Genomic DNA, 21069 nt, shown 5'->3' with positions numbered 1-21069 from the left:
CCCGGCGATTCATTGCCATCTTTCATCCAAAGCTCCTTGCTTCTAACATTTGATGAGTCTCTATTACGATGAGATTTGGAGTGATCTATCTTTTACCTTTGAGTCATCTTTATTTCCCCATTGGATCCATTCTCTGACTTCAAACAACCACTGCGCCAAGGAAAATTGTATTTTACTGACTGAATGTGTCTTATCAGCTTCCATTTCATAGTAACTAGTTAGTATGAATGAAAGACTGACTAGTACAAATAAATGCATCTTAAATCTGTCTAACTGCCATAGAACCATGCACTCTTATGGATATTGCATAGTATATTTAGTTGGTATTGTTGCTATTATTATTATTGTTGTTGTTGTTGCGATCTTAAATTCGATGACGGGTTTGATGCAGCTGTCTACACTAGTCAATCCTGTGCAAGCCATTTCATCATTGCATAAGTTTTGCAACCTACATCCACTTAAACCTGCTTACTGGAGCCAAGCCTTGATCTACTTCTACAACTTTTACTCCCCCATACCCACTCAGATCCCTCCATAACAAAATGGACTATTCTTTGATGCTTCAGGATGAAGTCTATGAACCAATCCCATCGTTTAGTCAAATTGTGACATAAAGCTCCTTTCTCTTCCATTTGATTCAGTGCCTCTTCATTAATTATCCGATCTAAACATCTAATGTAAAGCATTATTCTGTAGCACCACTATTCGAGAGCTTCTGTCTTTTTGTCTGTACTGTTTATTGTCCATGTTTGGCTTCCGTAAAAGGCTACACTCCAGACAAATGTTTTGAGAAAAGAATTCCTAACCTTTAATTTATATTCAGTGTTAGTACATTTCACTTTTTAAGAAAGCCTTTCTCATTATTGCTAATCTGTATTTTACATACTATTTACCTCTGCTATCACCAGTTATTTGCAGTCACCAGGTATCAAAACTCATTTACTACTTTCAGTGTCTTATTTCCTAATCTAATTTCTTCTGTGTTTCCTGATTTAACTCAAGTACGTTCCATTACTCTTGTTTTACTTTTGTTATTGTTTTTCTTGTAACTTCATTTCAAGCGACTATTCATGCAGTTCCACTCATTTTCCAAGTCCTTGGTCATCTCTGGCAGTATTACAGGTCAACTTAAAAGTTTTTGTTTCTTTTCTGTGAACTTTAATTCTCTAGCTAAATTTCTCTTTGACTATCCGCCCTGGTAGCTGAGTGGTCAGCGTGACAGACTGTCAATCCTCAGGGCCCGGGTTCGATTCCCGGCTGGGTCGGAGATTTTCTCCGCTCAGGGACTGGGTGTTGTGTTGTCCTAATCACCATCATTTCATCCCCATCGACGCGCAGGTCGCCGAAGTGGCGTCAAATCGAAAGACCTGCACCAGGCGAACGGTCTACCCGACGGGAGGCCCTTGCCACATGACATTTCCATTTCCGTTTCTCTTTGACTTCTCTTACTGTTTGTTCATTTTACACATAGGGATATATTACAACTCCATCTCACACTTCTTAACTAATGATTGTCTGTCACATCGTATGACTCCTGTAACTGCATTTTGGTCTCTGTACAAGTTATAAAAATCTTTTGCTCTCTGTATTTCGGTCCTGCCACCTTCAGAATTTCAAAGAGCGTTTATCAGTCAGTATTATCAAAAGCTTTTTCAAAATGTACAAAATAATGCTATAAACATAGGCTTGCCTTTCTTTAACCTATCTTTTCAGTAAATACTTTTTGTCAGTAATGTGCAACCATGACTCATGAAACTGATTGTTCAGTAGTGTTCACACATGTCAACTCTTGCTGTCTTGAAATTTTAGTTATTACATCCTTCTTGAAGTCTGCAGTATTTCACCTGTCTCATATATCTCACATATCGGTTAGAATAATTAGTCATGATTGGCTTTCCCAATTACCTCCAAAAATTAAGTTGAGAGTTTGCTTTGTGTATTCCATCTATATATTCCTTCCATCTCTTACGCTTCTTTCTGTGCTTAATACTGGCTTGCTACCTGACTTCTTGATTCTGTCCAACTGTTTCTCTTTTCTCCAAAGGTTTCTTTAATTTCCTGTACATTGCATTTGTCATTCCTGTAGTCATGCATGGTTCTACAGCTTTGCATTTCTGCTTTAGCCATTCCTGATTAGCTGTTTTGCACCTTCTGTCAGTTTCATTTCGTAGATGTCTTTATTCCCTTCTGCAATGTTTTTTTCAGTTTTAACCTGCAGTTCATAACCAATGAATTGTGGGCAGAGTCCACATCTGCTACTAGAAATGTTTTGCAACTTAAAATCTAATTTAAAAATCTGCGTCCCATTATGTGATCTATCCTAAATATTTCATTGTCTCCAGGTATCTTCCACTGATACAACCTTCTCTAATTATTCTTAAATCAAAGGTTTGAAAATTTCCGATTTGCATAATACAGCCAACCGGATGCAGTAAAACTGTACTTCAACCTGGTTTCGACACCGGCGGTGAGTGTCTTTGTCAGAAAATCCAAACAGTTACCTAAAAAGATTACAAAACTGGTAACATAGGGGGGAAAAAAAACAGGAATAAATGGTTATTATGCTGAGAACGAATTTATGAATAAAATGCTCTTGTTGAATAAAGTCTTTCATAAGAGGATAATATTTAAACCATAAAAAATTGCGGACATCGGACATAAAATAGTTTACTGTTACTCATCTTCATTTTTGTGCTTTTGAATTCCAGCCCCATCTCCCACCAAAAAATATTTCAATTTTTTGCTGTTCCTTAACAAACTGAATAATTTATTTAATTTTTTCTCACTCTCCTTGATATTGGATTTATTTTAATTGCTATCAAATTCAATCTGTACCCTTGTACTGCTGTGATGGGTCTTGTTGCTTTTGTCCCTTCTTGACTACAGCAACTCATTCACAAAGCAAGTCATAGTAGTTCACTTGGATTTTTATTTTACCCCTGTTTCATTTTGCGTTGATAACAGTGTACTCATCTGGCTAGAAATCCTGTTTGTTTCTGCGAGTACATGCCACTAATTCCCACCGTATCTCACTTCAGTCTAACCATTTCTTCTTTCCAGCTTTCTAATCTATCTACATGCTTAAAGGACCTGAATATTAGGACAAATTACAACCCACCACATAGAGGAAGTTTGGAATAGCAGATGGCACATTTAGCAGTAAACTGTTAGATTTTAGCTTCTGCACAAAGTCCTTCATCAGATGCAGAAACACACACATTCATACACACACAAATCGCATACATGTGGCTACTGTTGTATCAGGGCACTGTGACCCCACTGAGGTAAGTAATGATCTCGGCTTGGTTGGATAGTGAGGGAATAGAAGAGACATGGGGTGGGAAGGGGGCCGGAATAGTAGGGCAGTGGTGGGTGAAGATGGAAACAGGTAGAGATGTGGTGGGAATGGGATGAGGGGCTGCTTGGTGTAGCATCAGGAGAAATGTGCTGGTGAGAAAGGAAGATGAAAGAACCAAAGAAAGGGAATGGATTATGCAGATGAGCTGGGCGGAAGGGGAGGGGGGCCAAAAGATGTGTGTGAAGCTGAAGTGGGAGCAGGGAAGGGTATAGAAGCAGGCAGAGGATGGGGACTAGTGAAAGTTTGGGCCATAGGGGTTACAGATATAAATGATGTGTTGCAGGGAGAGTTCTCACCTACACAATCCAGAAAAGCTGCTGCCGGTGGGAGGGATCAAGGTGGCATAGGTTGTGTGAAGCAGCCTTTGAAGTCAAGCACATTGTGTTGTGTTGCATGCTCAGCAACTGGTGGGCTAGCTCGGTTTTGGGTTTTTTGCATTGTTTGATTAAGGGATCTACTATTCAACACACTAAGGAATAGATCAGTCAATCGTCCAACACCTGAAAGTACTGAAAAGGCTGCTGCCCCTCTTCAGGTAGTATATGTAGTTTCTTTGCAGACCACCTCCAATATTGTTGCACCTATGATATAAGAATATACATTGTTGAGCCACATGAGCTGCTTCCATTGTGACAATGTCCATGTTTCATCATTGGTATATGACTTGATTTTCTTCTTATTATAAAATTAAAAAGAGACAAATGGCTTGCCAATATATACTTTCAGAAGGTGAAATCTCAATGCTGTCAATAGACAGAATATTGCAGGCAAAATGCTTCATGCTCTTGTTGGCAGCTTGCTGTCTGTTGTCTGAATCTCACCTGAGGTGCAGCTGACAACTGTTGTGGCAATACTGTTGCACCACGTGACAAACATCAAATAACAAGTAGTTTTAATCTGAGTCTCTCACCCCCCCCCCCCCCCCCCCCCAAAACCTGTCTCCGACATACCCATCGGTGTTGCTCATGAAAATAGCAGAAAGAATAATTGACAAGTAAAAGATACAGGAAGATAAAACTGAAAATAGAATTCAAGAGCTACATTTTTCCAATTTTTATTTATATTTCAGTTTATTCTCTTGTAATTTTCACCTACAATAATGAAGTTGTACTGTCTGCTATGATTCTGAACAAGATATCAGATGGCAAGTTGGACCTAAGCAAAGAAAAGGACACTGAAAGACGGGAGGAATTTATGGGAGGGAAAGAAGTGATTATATTGAGAAAAGGGAATTTGAAGGGGTCAAGATGATACTCCAAGAAGAGTTTGACAGAGTGCTAAGAAACAATCAAAACTGGGTTCTGAGATTAGATTAAGTCCGTCAAAACTATTAAGATCCTTAGAGAACCAACCATGAAAAAACTGTTGCAACTGATATGAAGAATAACATGTCATGATTGCAGAATACTAACACTCATTATCTATAGAAGAATGAAGTGACTATTGGGATCTAGTGTGGGAGAATGTTAGTTTGGGTTCAGGAGAAACATTGGCTCATATGAGACAATGTTGTCTTTATGACTCATGTTAGAAGATAAACTTGAAGAAAGATAAATCTGCATTTGCAGATTTAGAAAAAGCTTTTGATAATGTTGACTGACGTGCACACTATGAAATTAACAGGAATAACAATCAGGGAATTGAAGATTATCTACAATTATAACAGAAACCCAACTGCAGCTAAAAGATTGGAAGGCTGCGAGGAGGAGGTAGTAACTGAAAGGGGAGTGAGACAAGGTAGTAGTCTATACCCTGTGTTATTCAGATCATGTTGTTGTTGTTGTTGTTGTGGTCTTCAGTCTGGAGACTGGTTTGATGCAGCTCTCCATACTACTCTCTCCTGTGCAAGCTTCTTCATCTCACAGTACTTACTGCAACGTACATCCTTCTGAATCTGCTAAGTGTATTCATCTCTTGGTCTCCCTCTACGATTTTTACCCCCCATGCTGCCCTCCAATGCTAAATTTGTGATCCCTTGATGCCTCAGACCATGTCCTACCAACCGGTCTCTTTTTCTTGTCAAGTTGTGCCACAAACTCATCTTCTCCCCAATTCTATTCAATACCTCCTCATTAGTTATGTGATCTACCCACCTAATCTTCAGCATTCTTCTGTAGCACCGCATTTCGAAAGCTTCTATACTCTTCTTGTTCAAACTATTTATCGTCCATGTTTCACTTCCATACATGGCTACACTCCATACAAATACTTTCAGAAACAACTTCCTGACACTTAAATCTATACTCGATGTTAACAAATTTCTCTTCTTCAGAAACTATTTCCTTGCCATTGCCAGTCTATATTTTATATCCTCTCTACTTCGACCATCATCAGTTATTTTGCTCTCCAAATAGCAAAACTCGTTTACTAGTTTAAGTGTCTCATTTCCTAATCTAATTCCCTCGGCATCACCCGATTTAATTCGACTACATTCCATTATCCTCGTTTTTCTTTTGTTGATGTTCATCTTATATCCTCCTTTCAAGACACTGTCCATTCCGTTCAACTGCTCTTCTAAGTCCTTTGAATAACATCGGGGAGAGGCTACAACCCTGTCTCACTCCCTTCGCAACCACTGCTTCCCTTTCATGCCCCTCGACTCTTATGACTGCCATCTGGCTTCTGTACAAATTGTAAATAGCCTTTCGCTCCCTGTATTTTACCCCTGCCACCTTTAGAATTTGAAAGAGAGTATTCCAGTCAGCATTGTCAAAAGCTTTATCTAAGTCTACAAATGCTAGAAATGTAGGTTTGCCTTTCCTTAATCTCTCTTCTAAGATAAGTCGTAGGGTCAGTACTGCCTCACGTGTTCCAACATTTCTACGAAATCCAAACTGATCTTCCCCGAGGTCGGCTTCTATCAGTTTTTCCATTCGTCTGTAAAGAAGTCGCATTAGTATTTTGCAGCTGTGACTTATTAAACTGGTAGTTTGGTAATTTTCACATCTGTCAACACCTGCTTTCTTTGGGATTGGAATTATTATATTCTTCTTGAAGTCTGAGGGTATTTCGCCTGTCTCATACATCTTGCTCACCACATGGTAGAGTTTTGTCAGGACTGGCTCTCCCAAGGCTGTCAGTAATTCCAATGGAATGTTGTCTACTCCGGGGGCCTTGTTTCGACTCAGGTCTTTCAGTGCTCTGTCAAACTCTTCACGCAGTATCGTATCTCCCATTTCATCTTCATCTACATCCTCTTCCATTTCCATAATATTGTCCTCAAGTACATCGCCCTTGTATAGACCCTCTATATACTCCTTCCACCTATCTGCTTTCCCTTCTTTGCTTAGAACTGGGTTTCTGTCTGAGCTCTTGATATTCATACAAGTGGCTCTCTTTTCTCCAAAGGTCTCTTTAATTTTCCTGTAGGCAGTATCTATCTTACCCCTAGTGAGACAAGCCTCTACATCCTTACATTTGTCCTCTAGCCATCCCTGCTTAGCCATTTTGCACTTTCTGTCGATCTCATTTTTGAGAAGTTTGTATTCCTTTTTGCCTGCTTCATTTACTGCATTTTTATATTTTCTCCTTTCATCAATTAAATTCAATATTTCTTCTGGTACCCACGGGTTTCTACTAGCCCTTGTCTTTTTACCTACTTGGTCCTCTGCTGCCTTCACTACTTCATCCCTCACAGTTACCCATTCTTCTTCTACTGTATTTCTTTGCCCCATTCCTGTAAATTGTTCCCTTATGCTCTCTCTGAAACTCTGTACAACCTCTGGTTTAGTCAGTTTATCCAGGTCCAATGCAGATCATACATAGAGTAAAAAGTAAGGGAAGCTAAGGAGAAACTTAGTAAAGGAATTAAAATTCAGAGAGGAAAACAAAACACAAAGATTTGCTGGTATCATGATAATTCTGTCAGAGATAGCAAAGGACTTGGGATATGTGTTGAATGTAATGGATAATGCTGCGAAAAGAGAGATTAAGTAAAACAAGGATAGTGCAGTGTAGTCAGATTAAATCAGTTAACATTGATAGAAATTCAGTTAGGAAATGAGGTGGCAAAATTAGAAAAAGAGTTTGGTTGAGCAGCAAAATAATTGACAGTAGCATAAGAAAAGAAGATATAAAATGTTGACTGGTAATACAAGGAAAACTTCTCTGAAAAAGTATAATAGGTTAACTGTTAGGAAGTTTTTTCTGGAAGATTTGTCTGGAATGTGTCCTTAATTGAAACTAGAATGTGGACAACAAATGTTAAAGACTAGAAGAAAATTGGAGCTTTTGGCTCTTGACTATTCAAATTTTATTCGAAGGAGGGGGTTACGATTTCTTGACCCCCAGACAATTGTCCATGGATTACAGGAGACAAGTAAAGTTAAACTTTTGTATCATTTTCGTTCCAGTTCACTTGTGTTCAGTTAGTGATCATGATATCATCATAGCAATGATGGTTACTAAAGTTAATAAATCCGTCAAGAAGGCTGGAGAGTATTTATAATAGAAAAAACAGAGCACTGGTTGTTAGTTTCCTACTTAGACAATAAGTGGACATCATTTAGTTCCAATATGATGGACATAGAGGAATTATGGGCAAAGTTTAAACTGACTGTAAGTTGTACTTTGAATACATATGTGTCAAGTAAGGGTATTAAGGATGGAAAAGATCCTCTGTGGTTTAATAATCAGATCTGAAAAAAGCTGAGGAAACAGAGATTGTTGCACACTCGATTCAAAAAAGAACATGTAAATGTTGACAGACAAATGTTAGTAGAAGTTCGTACCTCCAGAAGAAGATCAATGCATGAAGCATACAACTACTTCCCCTGTCATATCTTAGTGAAAGATCTTGCCGAGAACCCGAGAAAATTCTGGTCATACATAAAATTACTGAGCGGTTTGAAGGCTTCTATCCAGTCCCTCATCAGCCAGTGTGGTGTGGCAGTAGAAGACAGCAAACGGAAAGCTGAAGTTTTAAATTTCACCTTTAAGAAATAATTCATGCAGAAGGACAGTACAAACAAACTGTTGTTTGATTGTCGTACAGGCCCCCCCACATGAAGGACATAAAAATAGGCATCCGTGAGAAAGAGAAACATCAGAAAGAGTTGAAACAAATAAATCACCAGGTCCAGAAGTAATCCAAATTCAGTTTTACAGACAGTAATCTGCTGCATTGGTCCCTTACTTAGTTGCGTTTTTTGCATATCTGCCACCCAAAGTCCCAGGTGACTGGAAAAAAGCACAAGTGACTCATTTTTATAGGGAAGGTAAAGGAATGAATTACAGACTAATATCCTTAACATAGGTTTGCTGCAGAAATCGTGAACATATTCTGAGTTCAAATATAATAAATCTCCTTGGGACAGAAAAACTTTTGCCTACAAATCGGCACAGATATAGAAAGTATCCCTTGTGCAAAACTCAGCTTGCCCTTTTCTCACATGATGTCCTACAAACCATGGATGGAGGGCAATAGGCAGAGTCTGTATTCCCAGACTTCCAGAGAACATTTGATACAGTGCCCTGTTGCAGATTGTAACTGGAGGTCGAAACATGCAGATTAAATTCCCAGACATGTGCGTGTTACGAAGGCTTTTTAAGTAATAGAACCCAATACGATGTCCCAAATGACAATTATTCATTAGAGGAAAGGGTATCATCAGGAGTGCCTCAGGAAAGTATGATATGACTCCTCTTATTCTCTACATACATAAATGATCTGGCGGATAGGATGAACAGAAATTTACGGCTGTTTGCTGATGCTGCTGTGGTGTATGGGAAGGTGTTGTCCTGAGTGGGGCAGGGTGATACAAGATGCCTTGGATAGAATTTCTAGTTGGTGTGATGAATGGCAGCTTGCTCTAAACATAGAAAAATGTAAGTTAATATGGATGATTAGGAAAAACAGTTCTGTAACAATCCAATATAACATCAGTAATTTGATGCTTGACACAGTCATGCCAGTTAAATATTTAGGTGTAACATTGCAAAGGGATGTGAAATGGAAGAACACATCAAGCTGGTATTCGGAAAAGGGAGTACTCGACTTCAATTTATTGAAAGAATCTTGGGAAAGTGTAGTGCATCTTCAAAGGATATGGCATATAGAACAGTAATGCAACCCATTCTTGAGTACTGTTTGAGTGTTTCCCCGCCAAGGCAGATTAAAGAAAGATATTGAAGCAATTCAGAGATGCGCCAGTGGGTTAGATGAGCATGCAAGTATTACAAAAATGCTTTGTGAACTCAAATGGGAATCCCTGGAAGGAAGATGATGCTTTCTTCATATGGCATTCTTGTGGAAATTTAGAGAAACGGCATTTGAGGCCAACCATAGATCGGTTCTACTGCTGCCAACACACATTTCGCATAAGGACCAAGAAGGTAGAATGGGAGAGATTAGGGTTCTTATGGAGGCTTATAGACCACCGTGTTTCCCTCGCTCTGTTTGCGACTAAAACAGGAAAGGAAATGGCTAGCACCCTTTGCATTGCTCCTTACGGTGGCTTGTGGAATATGTATGTAGATGTAGATGTACATGTACATGTACATACTTGACACCAGAAAAAATACTCAGTTGTGCTGTCACACCAGTTCTACTAGCTGTCCTCTTTCCACAATATGTATTTAAAAAGCACCAGCATCATTGTTGTTGCATGTTCCAGTGTATCTGATTACCAGTGTTCAAACCATAGCTTACCAAATAAAAACGAGTTTTGGCTATACTTGAAAACAAAATAGAAGAAATGAAACATACTGATAACAGTGAGAAACTTGTACAGTTTATAGGAGAAACTTGTACAGTTTTTAATAGATACACTGTATCTCCTCCAACTGTTGATAACTGGAGAAGCAGCAGAAAAAAGAATTGATAAATTTGCGGATAATCTAAACCATTTATTGGTGATAAAGCTATAAAGCAGTTAACTTTATCAAGAAAAGCCGAAGCCATTCATACCCAGTTCCAACAACAGTGTAGTAGAGATATCTGCCTTCTGGTTTTCATAAATGCGTTCGGAGAAAAGCCCTTCTTCAGAAATAGAACCCCCCCCCCCCCCACCACCACACACACACACACACACACACACATATATATATATAAGAATGACACTCACACACAAGACTTCTGGCGTGTCTGAGACTGCAACTGTGTGTGCCTTGAGCAGCAATCAGTGGTATGTGGTGGGGGTAAGGAGAAGGCATGGCTTGGAGAGGTTCAGGGATAGCAGGAAACAGTTGGGGGAAGATGTGCTGCCTGTGAGAGAGTGCAGGGACATGGTTTTGTGTCTTGCCTTGATAGGCGATGCGTGGGTCTGCTCCTGTGAACTGCTTCTGTAGTATAGGCTGAGAGTGAAGGAAGCGAGTAGGAGCACGAGAGGTGAAGCACTTCAGTAATGCATGTAACTTAAACACTTTTAATAGAGTCAAAAACACAAGTACATATCAAATGCATACATAACTTTGGCTAGGATGAACACGTAGGTGTGAAGCCATAGTCCATGTTTAATCCTGTGAAGTTAGGACGACTGTTCTGTGTAATCACAAATCTAACAAATACTCATTGCTGTCCAGACTTTAACTGAACGTAACTAATGCAACGTCTCAATAGCAAGCTAGCCCTCTCGTTAGTAGAAGCGATATTTCCAGGCAGTCTGCTCTTGATGAAATGGGGCGAAATCAAGACGGCACACTCTGAGCTCCACAGTGTCGGCCAGAGGGTGCTGTGGTCAACGTAGTTAGTCTTCTCTCGTAGTGCCAACTTATGAGAACTGCACCTACATCGTGACATTGTAACTATCGATGCCGCACATGGTGGGCACAGGATAGGGCTTCTGTGTAGGGAGACGGGAGGCCGTGGTAGGGGGAGGTGACTGAGGAAGGGGATTGAGGCAGAATAGGGGAAGTGTAAAAGATGGAGAAGGGAAGTAGAAAGGGGAAAAGGCTAGTAGGTGCATTGAAGGAGTAGACATTGTGTGTAGTGTTGTAGTGGGAGCAGGGAAATGGATAGGTAGGTGGAGGACAGGGACTAGCAAAGCTTGAGGCCAATGGGCTTATGGGAACGAAGGATATGTTATAGGGAAAATTCCCACCTGGTTCAGAAAAACTCTTGTTGGTGGGTAAGATCCACATGGCACAGTCTGTCAAGTGGTCACTGAAGTGAAGCACATCATTTTGGGCAGAATGTTCAGCAACTCGGAGGTCCAGCTGCCTCTCAGCCATTGTTTGTCAGTGTGGCCATTCATGCGGACAGACAGCTTGTTGGTTGTCATGCCCACATAGAATGCAGCACAGTGGTCACAGCTCAGCTTGTAGATCACATGACCTGTGATGACATAGGTGATGTTCGTGACTAGACTGGAGTAGGTGGTGGTGGGAGGATGTATGGGACAGGTCTTGCATCTAGGTCTATTACAGGCAAGGCATAAGGCAAGTAGTTGGGAGTAGGGGTGCATAAGGCAAGTAGTTGGGAGTAGGGGTGGAGTAAGGATGGACAAGGATATTACTTAGGTTCAGCGGGCAGTGGAATCTACTGTGGGAGAAGTGGGAAGGATAGTGGATAGGATGTTCCTCCAAATCAGTCTTTGTGATGTGGACCAAGGGTGAGGACACACAATCAGCATTCCTTCAGAACCTCAGCTTCACCTCTATTCGCTTCACGAGGTTGTCCTCCACCCAACAAACAACTTTTCTTGATGTTTACCTCAATTTCAAGGATGGCTACATCAATACTTCTGCCCACGTCAAATGTACCAACAACCAACAATACCTCCACTTCAACAGTTAACATCCATTCCATACCAAGCAGTTCCTTCCAATCAGCTTTGCAACTAGTGTTCGTCACATCTGTAGTGACAAGCAGACCCTCTCCAAATATGCCAAGAGTCTCAGTGAGGCCTTCAGAGACCAAAATTACTCTCTCAACTTTGTTCAGAAACTGATGTCTCGTGTCCTGTCTCTCCAGTTACCTACCACTTCTTACATACTCACTGTTCAGCCACAGAAGGATGGCTCATGACTCAATGCCACCCAGGACTGGAGCAACTGAATAACGAATCTCCACCAGGATTTCAACTGTCTCTCATCGTGCCCTGAAATGAGAAATATTGTACCCACTATCCTCCTCACCCTTCCTGCAGTGGTATTGTGCCACCCATCGAACCTGCACAATATCCTTGTCATTCTCTGCTCCATCCCTGCTCCCAACCCATTGCCTTGTGGCTCATGTCACTGCAATAGACTAGATGCAAGACCTCTCCCATACATCGTCCCACCATCACCTACTCCAGTTCTGCACAGGCATCTTTTATCCCACCAAATGCAGGCAGTCTGTAAAAGCGGCCATATGATCTACAAACTAACCTGCAGCGACTGTGCTGCTTTCTGCATGGACATAACATTGAACAAGCTGCATGTCCGTATGTGTGGCAACCAACAAATTTGGGCCAAGAGGCAGCTGGACCACCCAGTTGCTGAACACGCTGCCCAACACGATGTGCTTCATTTCACTGACTGCTACACAATGTGCACCATCTGAATCCTTCCTACCATCATCTGCTTTTCTGAACTGTACAGGTGGGAACTCTTCCTACAACATATCCTTCACTCCTCTGGCCTCAACCTTCGCTAGTTCCTGTCCTCCACCTACCTATTCCCTTTCCTGTTCCCACTCCGGCAACACACCTTCTGTTCTGCTAATGTGACTGCTAGTTTTTTCCCCTTCTCTCCCCTGCCCCCTACCTTTTGCATCCTCCCCCCCACCCCCCAAACACAGTCTCCTGTCTCTGGGCCTATCAGCCTTATCTCCATATTCCACCCCCACCACATCCGTGCACTTTCTCTCAGGCAGCACATCATCTTCCTCCCACTCCTAACCTGCTATCCCTTCTCCTTCCCACCCTGTGACTCCTCCTTACCCCTTCCACCCACAACAGATTGTATCTCATGACAGAGACAGTTGCCTTTGCAGTCGTGGTTCATAACAGTCGAAGACAGTGGACGTGTGTGGGTATGTGTGCGTCTGCACATGCATGCATGTTGTGCTTGTGTGAATCTGTGCATGTCTTGTATTTCCGATGAAGAACTTTTTGTCCAAAGCTTATATATTTAGCAGTCCTTTCATTGTGCCTGTCTGTGATTCAACGCCCACCCTATGTGTTGAGTAGCAACCTATCCTCCTCATAATGTTGCTGTATTCCATCCTGGACTTTCCACTGGGGGATAACATAGCTTTTCAGTGACATTCAGCCCCCTCTTACACATAACCACCACTTATTTTATGCTACAATAATTTTATTTTTTAACTCCTCAAGCTTTTTCTATAATTTAATGATTGTTGGGTATTATTATTACTTATAGAAAGACATACAATTCTTTTACACAATTAAGGGTTATTTGATTTAAGTACATATATAGTACATTGCACGTCCTTTTTTTCTCCACAAGTTTTCCCTGCAGTTGGCTGGAGATATTTTTTCTGATTATTTAGGAAAATATTTGTCCACTTTTATGCTGTTCTCATTGTAACAATCAAAAGTAGATATTTGTGCATCATGAACTATTCACTAAGTCCTCTTAATATTTAAGAAAACTGTGATTTATGCTTCATGGAATGTTGTATTAGATATATTTTATGATCTTTATACAATTTCAGGTGCTAGTGCCTTCGCTCGATGGACTGATAAAAGGTACTACTCTGCAAAGTTGTCAGAGAAACAACGAGATGGTCGGTGGCTAGTAGCGTTTGATGATGGTTCAGTCAAAACAGTTAAAGAGGATTTTGTGATTCCTGTAGAAACACTAACCAAGGGAACACTTGTTTATGCTACACTACCTGATGGGTCATGTGCAGATGGGATTGTTTCAGCCTTGTTTGTGTAAGTCGTCACTATCATCATATTATTATTATTATTGTTGTTGTTGTTGTTGTTGTTGTTGTTAGCATCACTTGGATATATTTCTCAAATTATTTACTGTGAGAAGAATTTGAAAGAGCACTACAAAATGTAAGTCATAACAAATGTTTTGGAGTAGATAGTATTCACTCATATTTAGTGAGATCCTCAGAAGAGCCAGCCATGACAAAGCTAGTATGCAAGTTTCTCATAGGTGAGACAGGTTAAATACCCCCAGACTTCAAGAAGAATGAAATAATTCAAATTCCAAAGATGGTAGGTGCTGACAGGAGTGAGTATTACTGAGTTGTCAGTTTAATAACTCGTGTTTGCAAAATACTGACCCAAATTATTTGTGGAAGGATTGGGTGGGGGTGGGGGTGGGGGGGAGAATGGTAAAATCTGACATTGGGGGACGTCAGTTGAGGTTCTGGAGAAGTTTAGGAACATTTTAGGCTATGCTAATCCTATGACTTATGTTAGTAGATCAGGTAAAGAAAGGCAAACCTAAGTTTATAGCATTTTCAGCTTTGGTGGTAGGTTTTGACAATGTTGACTGGAATACACTCTGGAATTCTGAAGGTAGCAAGGATAAATTGTAGGGAGCAAAGGGTTATCTCTAAAAACCAAACTGCAATTGCAAGAGCCAAGGATATGAAAGGGAGACAGTAGTTGAGAAGGGGATGAGACCAGGTTGTAATCTATCCCTAATGTTAGTCAGTACACTGAACAAGCTGTATTGGAAACCAGTGAGAAATTTGGAAAAAGTATTGAAGTTCAGGGAGGTTTGACAGAATTATAATGTTATTGGCAGAGACTGCAAAGGACTTCAAGAGTAAGAATATGTGGTTCATTAATATAAGCCAAAATACAGTAATAGCAAGAAATTTATTTTTTAATTAATAATTCAATTCAAGGAATTAATTAACACTAAAAAGAGTTGGGCAGTAGGGAAGATAGAAAATGTTAATATAGACTGTCCCAATATTGGCTTAATGAGAAGTCCTGTCTATAAGTTACCTCAGGTGACTCCAGTATTAACCTGGACTATATTACAAAATGTTCCAGCACATCATAGTTAAAAATTGTGTACTGACTGGGAGACAGACCTTTCATTGTGTTAATATTAAATTTGACATGTACCTCGAAGGTCACAGACATAAATCCAAGTGCTGTATTTGAGATGCTGTGGCAAAAGATTGAAAGCCCTGCTGCTTAATTGCATAACCACTCAGCTGACTTTCATTTGAACTCCGTAGCAAAGAGATTTGTTTGAAAAGGATAGAAGAAGACATGAAATAGTAGCTTGACAAAAGTCCAAACTACAGCAAATCAAATCACCTTTCCCGCCTTAGGTGAAAAGTATATAACACATGTTTTATGTATAGCTTGGTCTTATAAGTCTCCAGTGTAACTACATAAACAATTTTCATAAAAAAACTTCGCAAGAGAATCATATAATCGGACTCAACTGACAACCAATAATGGCCTTGCTTAATACAAAGTATTTATTTGATTGTTTGTATTTTTGCTAAAGGAAGTCATTTTCAGTTCCTTAAATGATTCTGTTTGAATTGCTTTTAGAGTTTGGGAGGATGTGTTCATTAATTTAGTCTTCACAGAAATAATGTACTTGTCTCTTGTCACTTTATGAATAGCAAATTTTTTCCCATCTCCCTTTAAATGTTTGTTTGGTTTTTTTTTTATGAATATACACTGTATTTTACAGACTAAAGATGCTCTTTCTTTCTTCAGAAAACTGCCTCTGAAATTCAGGTGCCTCTTATACTCAGAATTAATATAAAAGTGACTGGGGTTTGATTTAAAATTCCTACCAGTCTTAAAAATGGTCATATATTCAAAGCTGTGGGAAACCTATCTCTATCTAGCAACATTGTATTCAACAGTCAGCAGCAGTGCACCAATGCTATGAACATGAGTTGCGGGTATCCATAAGCTTGCTAACACTGTCTCCTTCCTGCCCCACCATCACAAACTTGGAACACTGTCTAGCCTATGATGCATCATTGCAGCCTGCGGTCCCAGTGAAATTGAACTGAAAGTGATTTGTGTTATCCGTAACAGTATAGTACTTTTATTAGTAGCTAGTTGCCATAATGGAAAAAATAAAATGTATTCATATGATTCAGGCTTTAAATTGAAAGTAATAGCATATACAGAAGAACATGGAAACGGAGCAGCTGAATGGCATTTCAGCCCTACACCAACAGAAAAAACCAAATGCGTTTGTCGGGATAGCAAAGTAGAACTGAAAAAATGATGAAGACTAAATGTGCAAATAGAGCACTGAATGCAAAATGGCCAAAACTAGAAGATGACATATTGAGATGGATTTAAGGAGACTGTCAAAATGGCATTGGAATTAATATAAAAATTATTCAAATGCACGCTCATAAGCTAGTGCTACAGTGAAACGTAACAGACTTCAACAGTGGGCTTGTGAAGCGTCATGGACTTAGCATGGGAACCAAAATCAAAATATCTCAGAAAATGCCACATGAAGAGTGTGAAGAGAAAAAAATTATCTTTCCATCACATTATTATTCAACATCAAAAGAAAGCCAGTGTGGAACTAAGCCAAATAGCAAAGGTGGACGAAATTCCTCTGACATTTGATGTACCAAGTAACAGATCTGTTGCCATGAAAGGTGCTAAAACTATAACCATAAAAAACAAGTGAACATGAAAAAATGTACTACACCATTGTTCTTTCATGTTGTGCTAATGGTACTAAATTTAATCCAATGATCATTTCCAATTGAAAAACAATGCCAAAACCTTCTGTTGTTGTTTGCATATATGACCAGTTTTTGACGGATGAAGCTGGTATGAAATTATGGATTAACATGGTGTGGGAGAGAAAGGAAATGTGCTTTATTGAAGAAGAGTTCTCTTCTTGTGCTAGATCAGTTTAGTAGTCATACAAAAATTCTGTAAAAGAGAAATTTTGACAAGGGAAAACAGAGCTTGCTGCTATTCTGGTAGGACTTACCAGTATGTCACAATTGCATCCTCTTGATGTCTTGATAAATAAACCATTAAAAGTGTATATGAGAGAGGAATGGAACAAATGGATGCTAGATGAAACCCATCATAAATTCACACTAAGGGGAGCCTTAAATAACCTACAATCAAACAAGTGTGTCAGTGGATAAAACAGTCACGGTACAGAGTGAGAGAAGTAATGCTCTTGATGGCAGTGTAAACCATCTTATATATGAAGAGGACAATGATGAGGAAGAGGAAGAAGAAGAATGTTCAGATGATGATTTCAGGGATTTTGAAGATAAATTTGGTTTTATAAACTAAGAATTTTTTTTTAGTCTGGCTTTGCAGTGCAATAATAAAAATGGGAAAAATGTAATTTTTTCAAAAAGTTAAGTTGTATCTTATTTTCCGTAAAATACGGTACTCTTTGTGTGTGTGTGTGTGTGTGTGTGTGTGTGTGTGTGTGTGTGTGTGTGTGTGTGTGTTTAGTGAGTTAGGCATGTTATAAAAATTAGTTCACTTTATTAATTATTATGTGCAACATATTATTTCTACAAAAGTCATTTGGATCTAAATTAGTTACATATTGCTGGTCATATATGATGTGTTTTTATTAACTTACTGCCGTCTAAGGACTCAGTTATGGTACATAATTTGTCAAGTAAAAATCACATTAATTTGTATGTAAATATATTTCATTTATTTGAGGAAATTGTTTGGGAGTTTTATGGTTGTGCACTTCATTCTTCCCTGAGCTAAAATATTTTACAGTATGTGTCAAGTAACTATATGTTAATCAGATGTTCTGTCAGAGAGGCAGTAAAATTAATAAGTGAATTCCTGCTTCAGTCAGGATAATGAAGAACAGTATGGCGTCGAGTTAGATGATAGGGAAGTAATTGTGCCACGACGTGACATTTTTCTTACTGAGGATCAAGCACGATTGTTGCTTGAAGGAGCCACTGTGACGCTGCCTGCACCGAGCACGCCGGGTCGCTTGGCTGATGTTGATTTGAGTGAGTAATAAAAAAAATATGTCTCTGTGTTAGTTATATTCAAGTAAAATTCAGGAAATGACAAGTTGTCTTGCTCCAGGAGAGATTTATAGTAAGAGTTATTTCCTGCTGACAGGAGGACAGAAGTGACAGATTTTCCTGCTAGATGTTTGGACTACATGCTATTCTGAATCAACTGACCAATTGTCATTTTTAAGAAAGTGTTAGTTAAGACCACAGTGTTTAGTTTTGCAGATGTTGCTTTTGTGTGTTTTTTTAGTTATTTGTGTCATAAAAATGATTTTGGATTCCTTTTCATTTTGGGAAACAGAGTGATAATCTGGTGAGTAGGAAGCATGTGAAACTGTGGTCATTTTTGTTTTGTCTATAAACGGCTTCATTTCAGTGCTGTGAGATTGGGAGAGTTGTGGTGGAGATGAAGCCAATCCTGTGTATTTCATAATATGAACTGTTTTTACTGCCTTGTTTCACACAGTTGTTTTAGTTCTTAATTCTGGTTATCTGTGATACCTTGTGGTACAAATTCAAGGTGGGCAAATGCACTCTATATGACGGAAAAAGGTTATCATGCGTTTGATTTTTTTCACTGTATTTTGAATTTGTTTGTATCATTTCACAGATACTTTGCACTTTCTTTAAGGAAGCAGTTTTTATAAAATCAGGGCTCACAAGGAGCAGTCATTTTCTCTTGCTCTTTTTGAAAGGAAATGACTAGTAGTGTTACAGGCTACCCCCTGACAAACACTATACGCTGACTTTTGGAGTATGTATGTAGATGTAGAAGTTAGCATATTGTTGTTTCATATCTTCTACTGCAAAATTTCTAGCTATTTAAAAATGTTGGATATGTTACCAATTAGGTTGAGACACATCTTCAATGGGATAAGCGCAATTACAGGAAGATGCAGTGTTTGCTATTGAAATGCCACAAAAGTGTTTTTAACTGATCTTTTGGTTTCAAGAGGGGATGTATGTGAAAGAAGTCTTCCCGCAGGTAGATGATGTTAAACTAATTGGCAGAGGGCTGGTTGGTATATTAGATTAAAAATAAAGCGGTTTCTGAAAATTAAGACACAAAGGGATTACAGACATTGGCTGTGAGTGGCCATTGATTTAAATCAATGGGGAAAGTTGAAAATATGTGCTAGACCAGGATTTACACTTGGGTCTCCTGCTTATTAGGCTGATGCTGTGACCACTAAGCCATCCGGGCACAGTGATCATTGTAGTTGCCCGAACTACCCTAGCATGACTCCCATCAAATCCAAATTCTCAGCTTATACACACATTACTAATGTAGTGCTCCTTGCCCACATAACTGTTGTAGGAGTTGGAAAAGAATTAGTAGTAGGGAAAAAATAGGATGAACCAAATCTCTGTGAGAGAATGAATTAAATATATTAAATAAAAGTCTATTAAAACAAATTGTAGTCAAATTGGACATTTTCCACGATTGAACCAGCATCACGAGTACGAACACCAGTGTGAGCGATTTTGTGACAGACCCGTATATGAGTCTATTACACAGTGTAAAAGTTTGACTTCAGCAGCAGTAGTTTAGTACGCAACTGTAAGACAACACTGTATTTTGCGAATGACGGATTTAAGAAAAAACTTTGTCTTATAATCAGGTAAATACCATATATCTCATTTAGGATTGTATCACTGGTTCTGATATCCAAGTAACTACAGTTATCAAAGGTAAAGCAATTCTAAGGGAAGAACATATTTCCTTGGTATAGGAATTTGATCATTACTTCAAGGGTCTAATGACCTAAATATGAGTAAAGAGTGGAGGGTGAATAGACATCAGGGTAATATTGTGTCCAAAATGATGCCACATGGATGCTGGAGCACTGCAGGAGCTACATTTGTGTGCGGGGTGAATAGAGGATGGTGCGAGATGCTGTATGTGACAGAGATTGCAGAAACAGAATTTCATTATGGACAATGTCAATGGGTTTGTCTAGCTATTAATCACAAGTGAATTAGTTCAGAAAGCTTGTTTACAACTCAACTTTGTTGTCACTGTTCATATCTCACAAGTAGACCTCCATGTTACCATATAAACAGATTTCTTGAGCTTTTCCAGGTGATATAACTTTAATGTTGCCAAAAGAACATTCCTCTTATATTCCAGTACAACTTTACATTCAAATCTGTAATTGTCTAAAGTTAAATGTCACTCATGGTTTACAGACTAGTTTTCGTAATCCAACAAATCTTTTATGTCTATTTCTGTGTTTTGGATATATCTCCTTGTGCCACAGCAGCAGCACACAACAGATGGTAACTGACTGTCCAGTACACACTTGGCAATTGCCATCCAGCTATGCTTAATCAACTGCAGTTTCCTTCCTATCTCTTCCTATGCTATGTATCTCTTCTCTTATCCTGACATCTCGTCTCATCTTTCATTCTGTCTCACGTTGGCTTTTGTAAATGTATAGAAGGTGGAAAGGGTGGAGGCAATTGTTACATATGCTTCGTGACGACAGGGTGCAGGAGGTCGAGCGGTCAGGATTAGAGAGTGGGCATCCAGGGCTGCCGTTAAATGGCAAAACAGCAAATTAGACACAATAAAGAGGATGTATTTCAATGTACGGTGTACAAGGGGCGCGCCTAGGGTTGCAAGTTAACAGGTTTAGGCCAGTGTAGGAGGTAGAGCAATTAATTGAAATGGGCAGCGGAAGGGGAAGCGGTTCATGTTAAATTACGTTGGTGGCCGGGTGTGAAAAGCAGAGCCAGAGGCTCTGCCTTCCAAAAAGACGTTTGTTCTGCTCGAAGTCTGGATTACAAGAGAGAGAAGCAACTGTGTTCTGCACTGCAGACCACTCCAGTGTCC

General features: G+C 39.4%; 1 protein-coding gene across 3 annotated transcripts in view; it reads left to right on the top strand.

The window, feature by feature from the left end:
- The window catches only part of LOC126259193 (TP53-binding protein 1-like), a 359964-nt gene that overhangs the window by 231426 nt on the left and 107469 nt on the right, over positions 1–21069 (top strand). For all 3 annotated transcript variants that reach the window (XM_049955782.1, XM_049955783.1, XM_049955781.1), the window contains 2 exons: positions 13959–14181; positions 18058–18224. In XM_049955782.1, coding sequence (XP_049811739.1) covers positions 13959–14181; positions 18058–18224 — 390 coding nt within the window. The remainder of the gene's footprint in view (positions 1–13958; positions 14182–18057; positions 18225–21069) is intronic.

The sequence above is a fragment of the Schistocerca nitens genome, chromosome 5 (assembly GCF_023898315.1).
Source record: "Schistocerca nitens isolate TAMUIC-IGC-003100 chromosome 5, iqSchNite1.1, whole genome shotgun sequence".
NCBI lineage: Eukaryota > Metazoa > Arthropoda > Insecta > Orthoptera > Acrididae > Schistocerca > Schistocerca nitens.
This window is presented reverse-complemented; position numbering and strand designations above follow the sequence as displayed.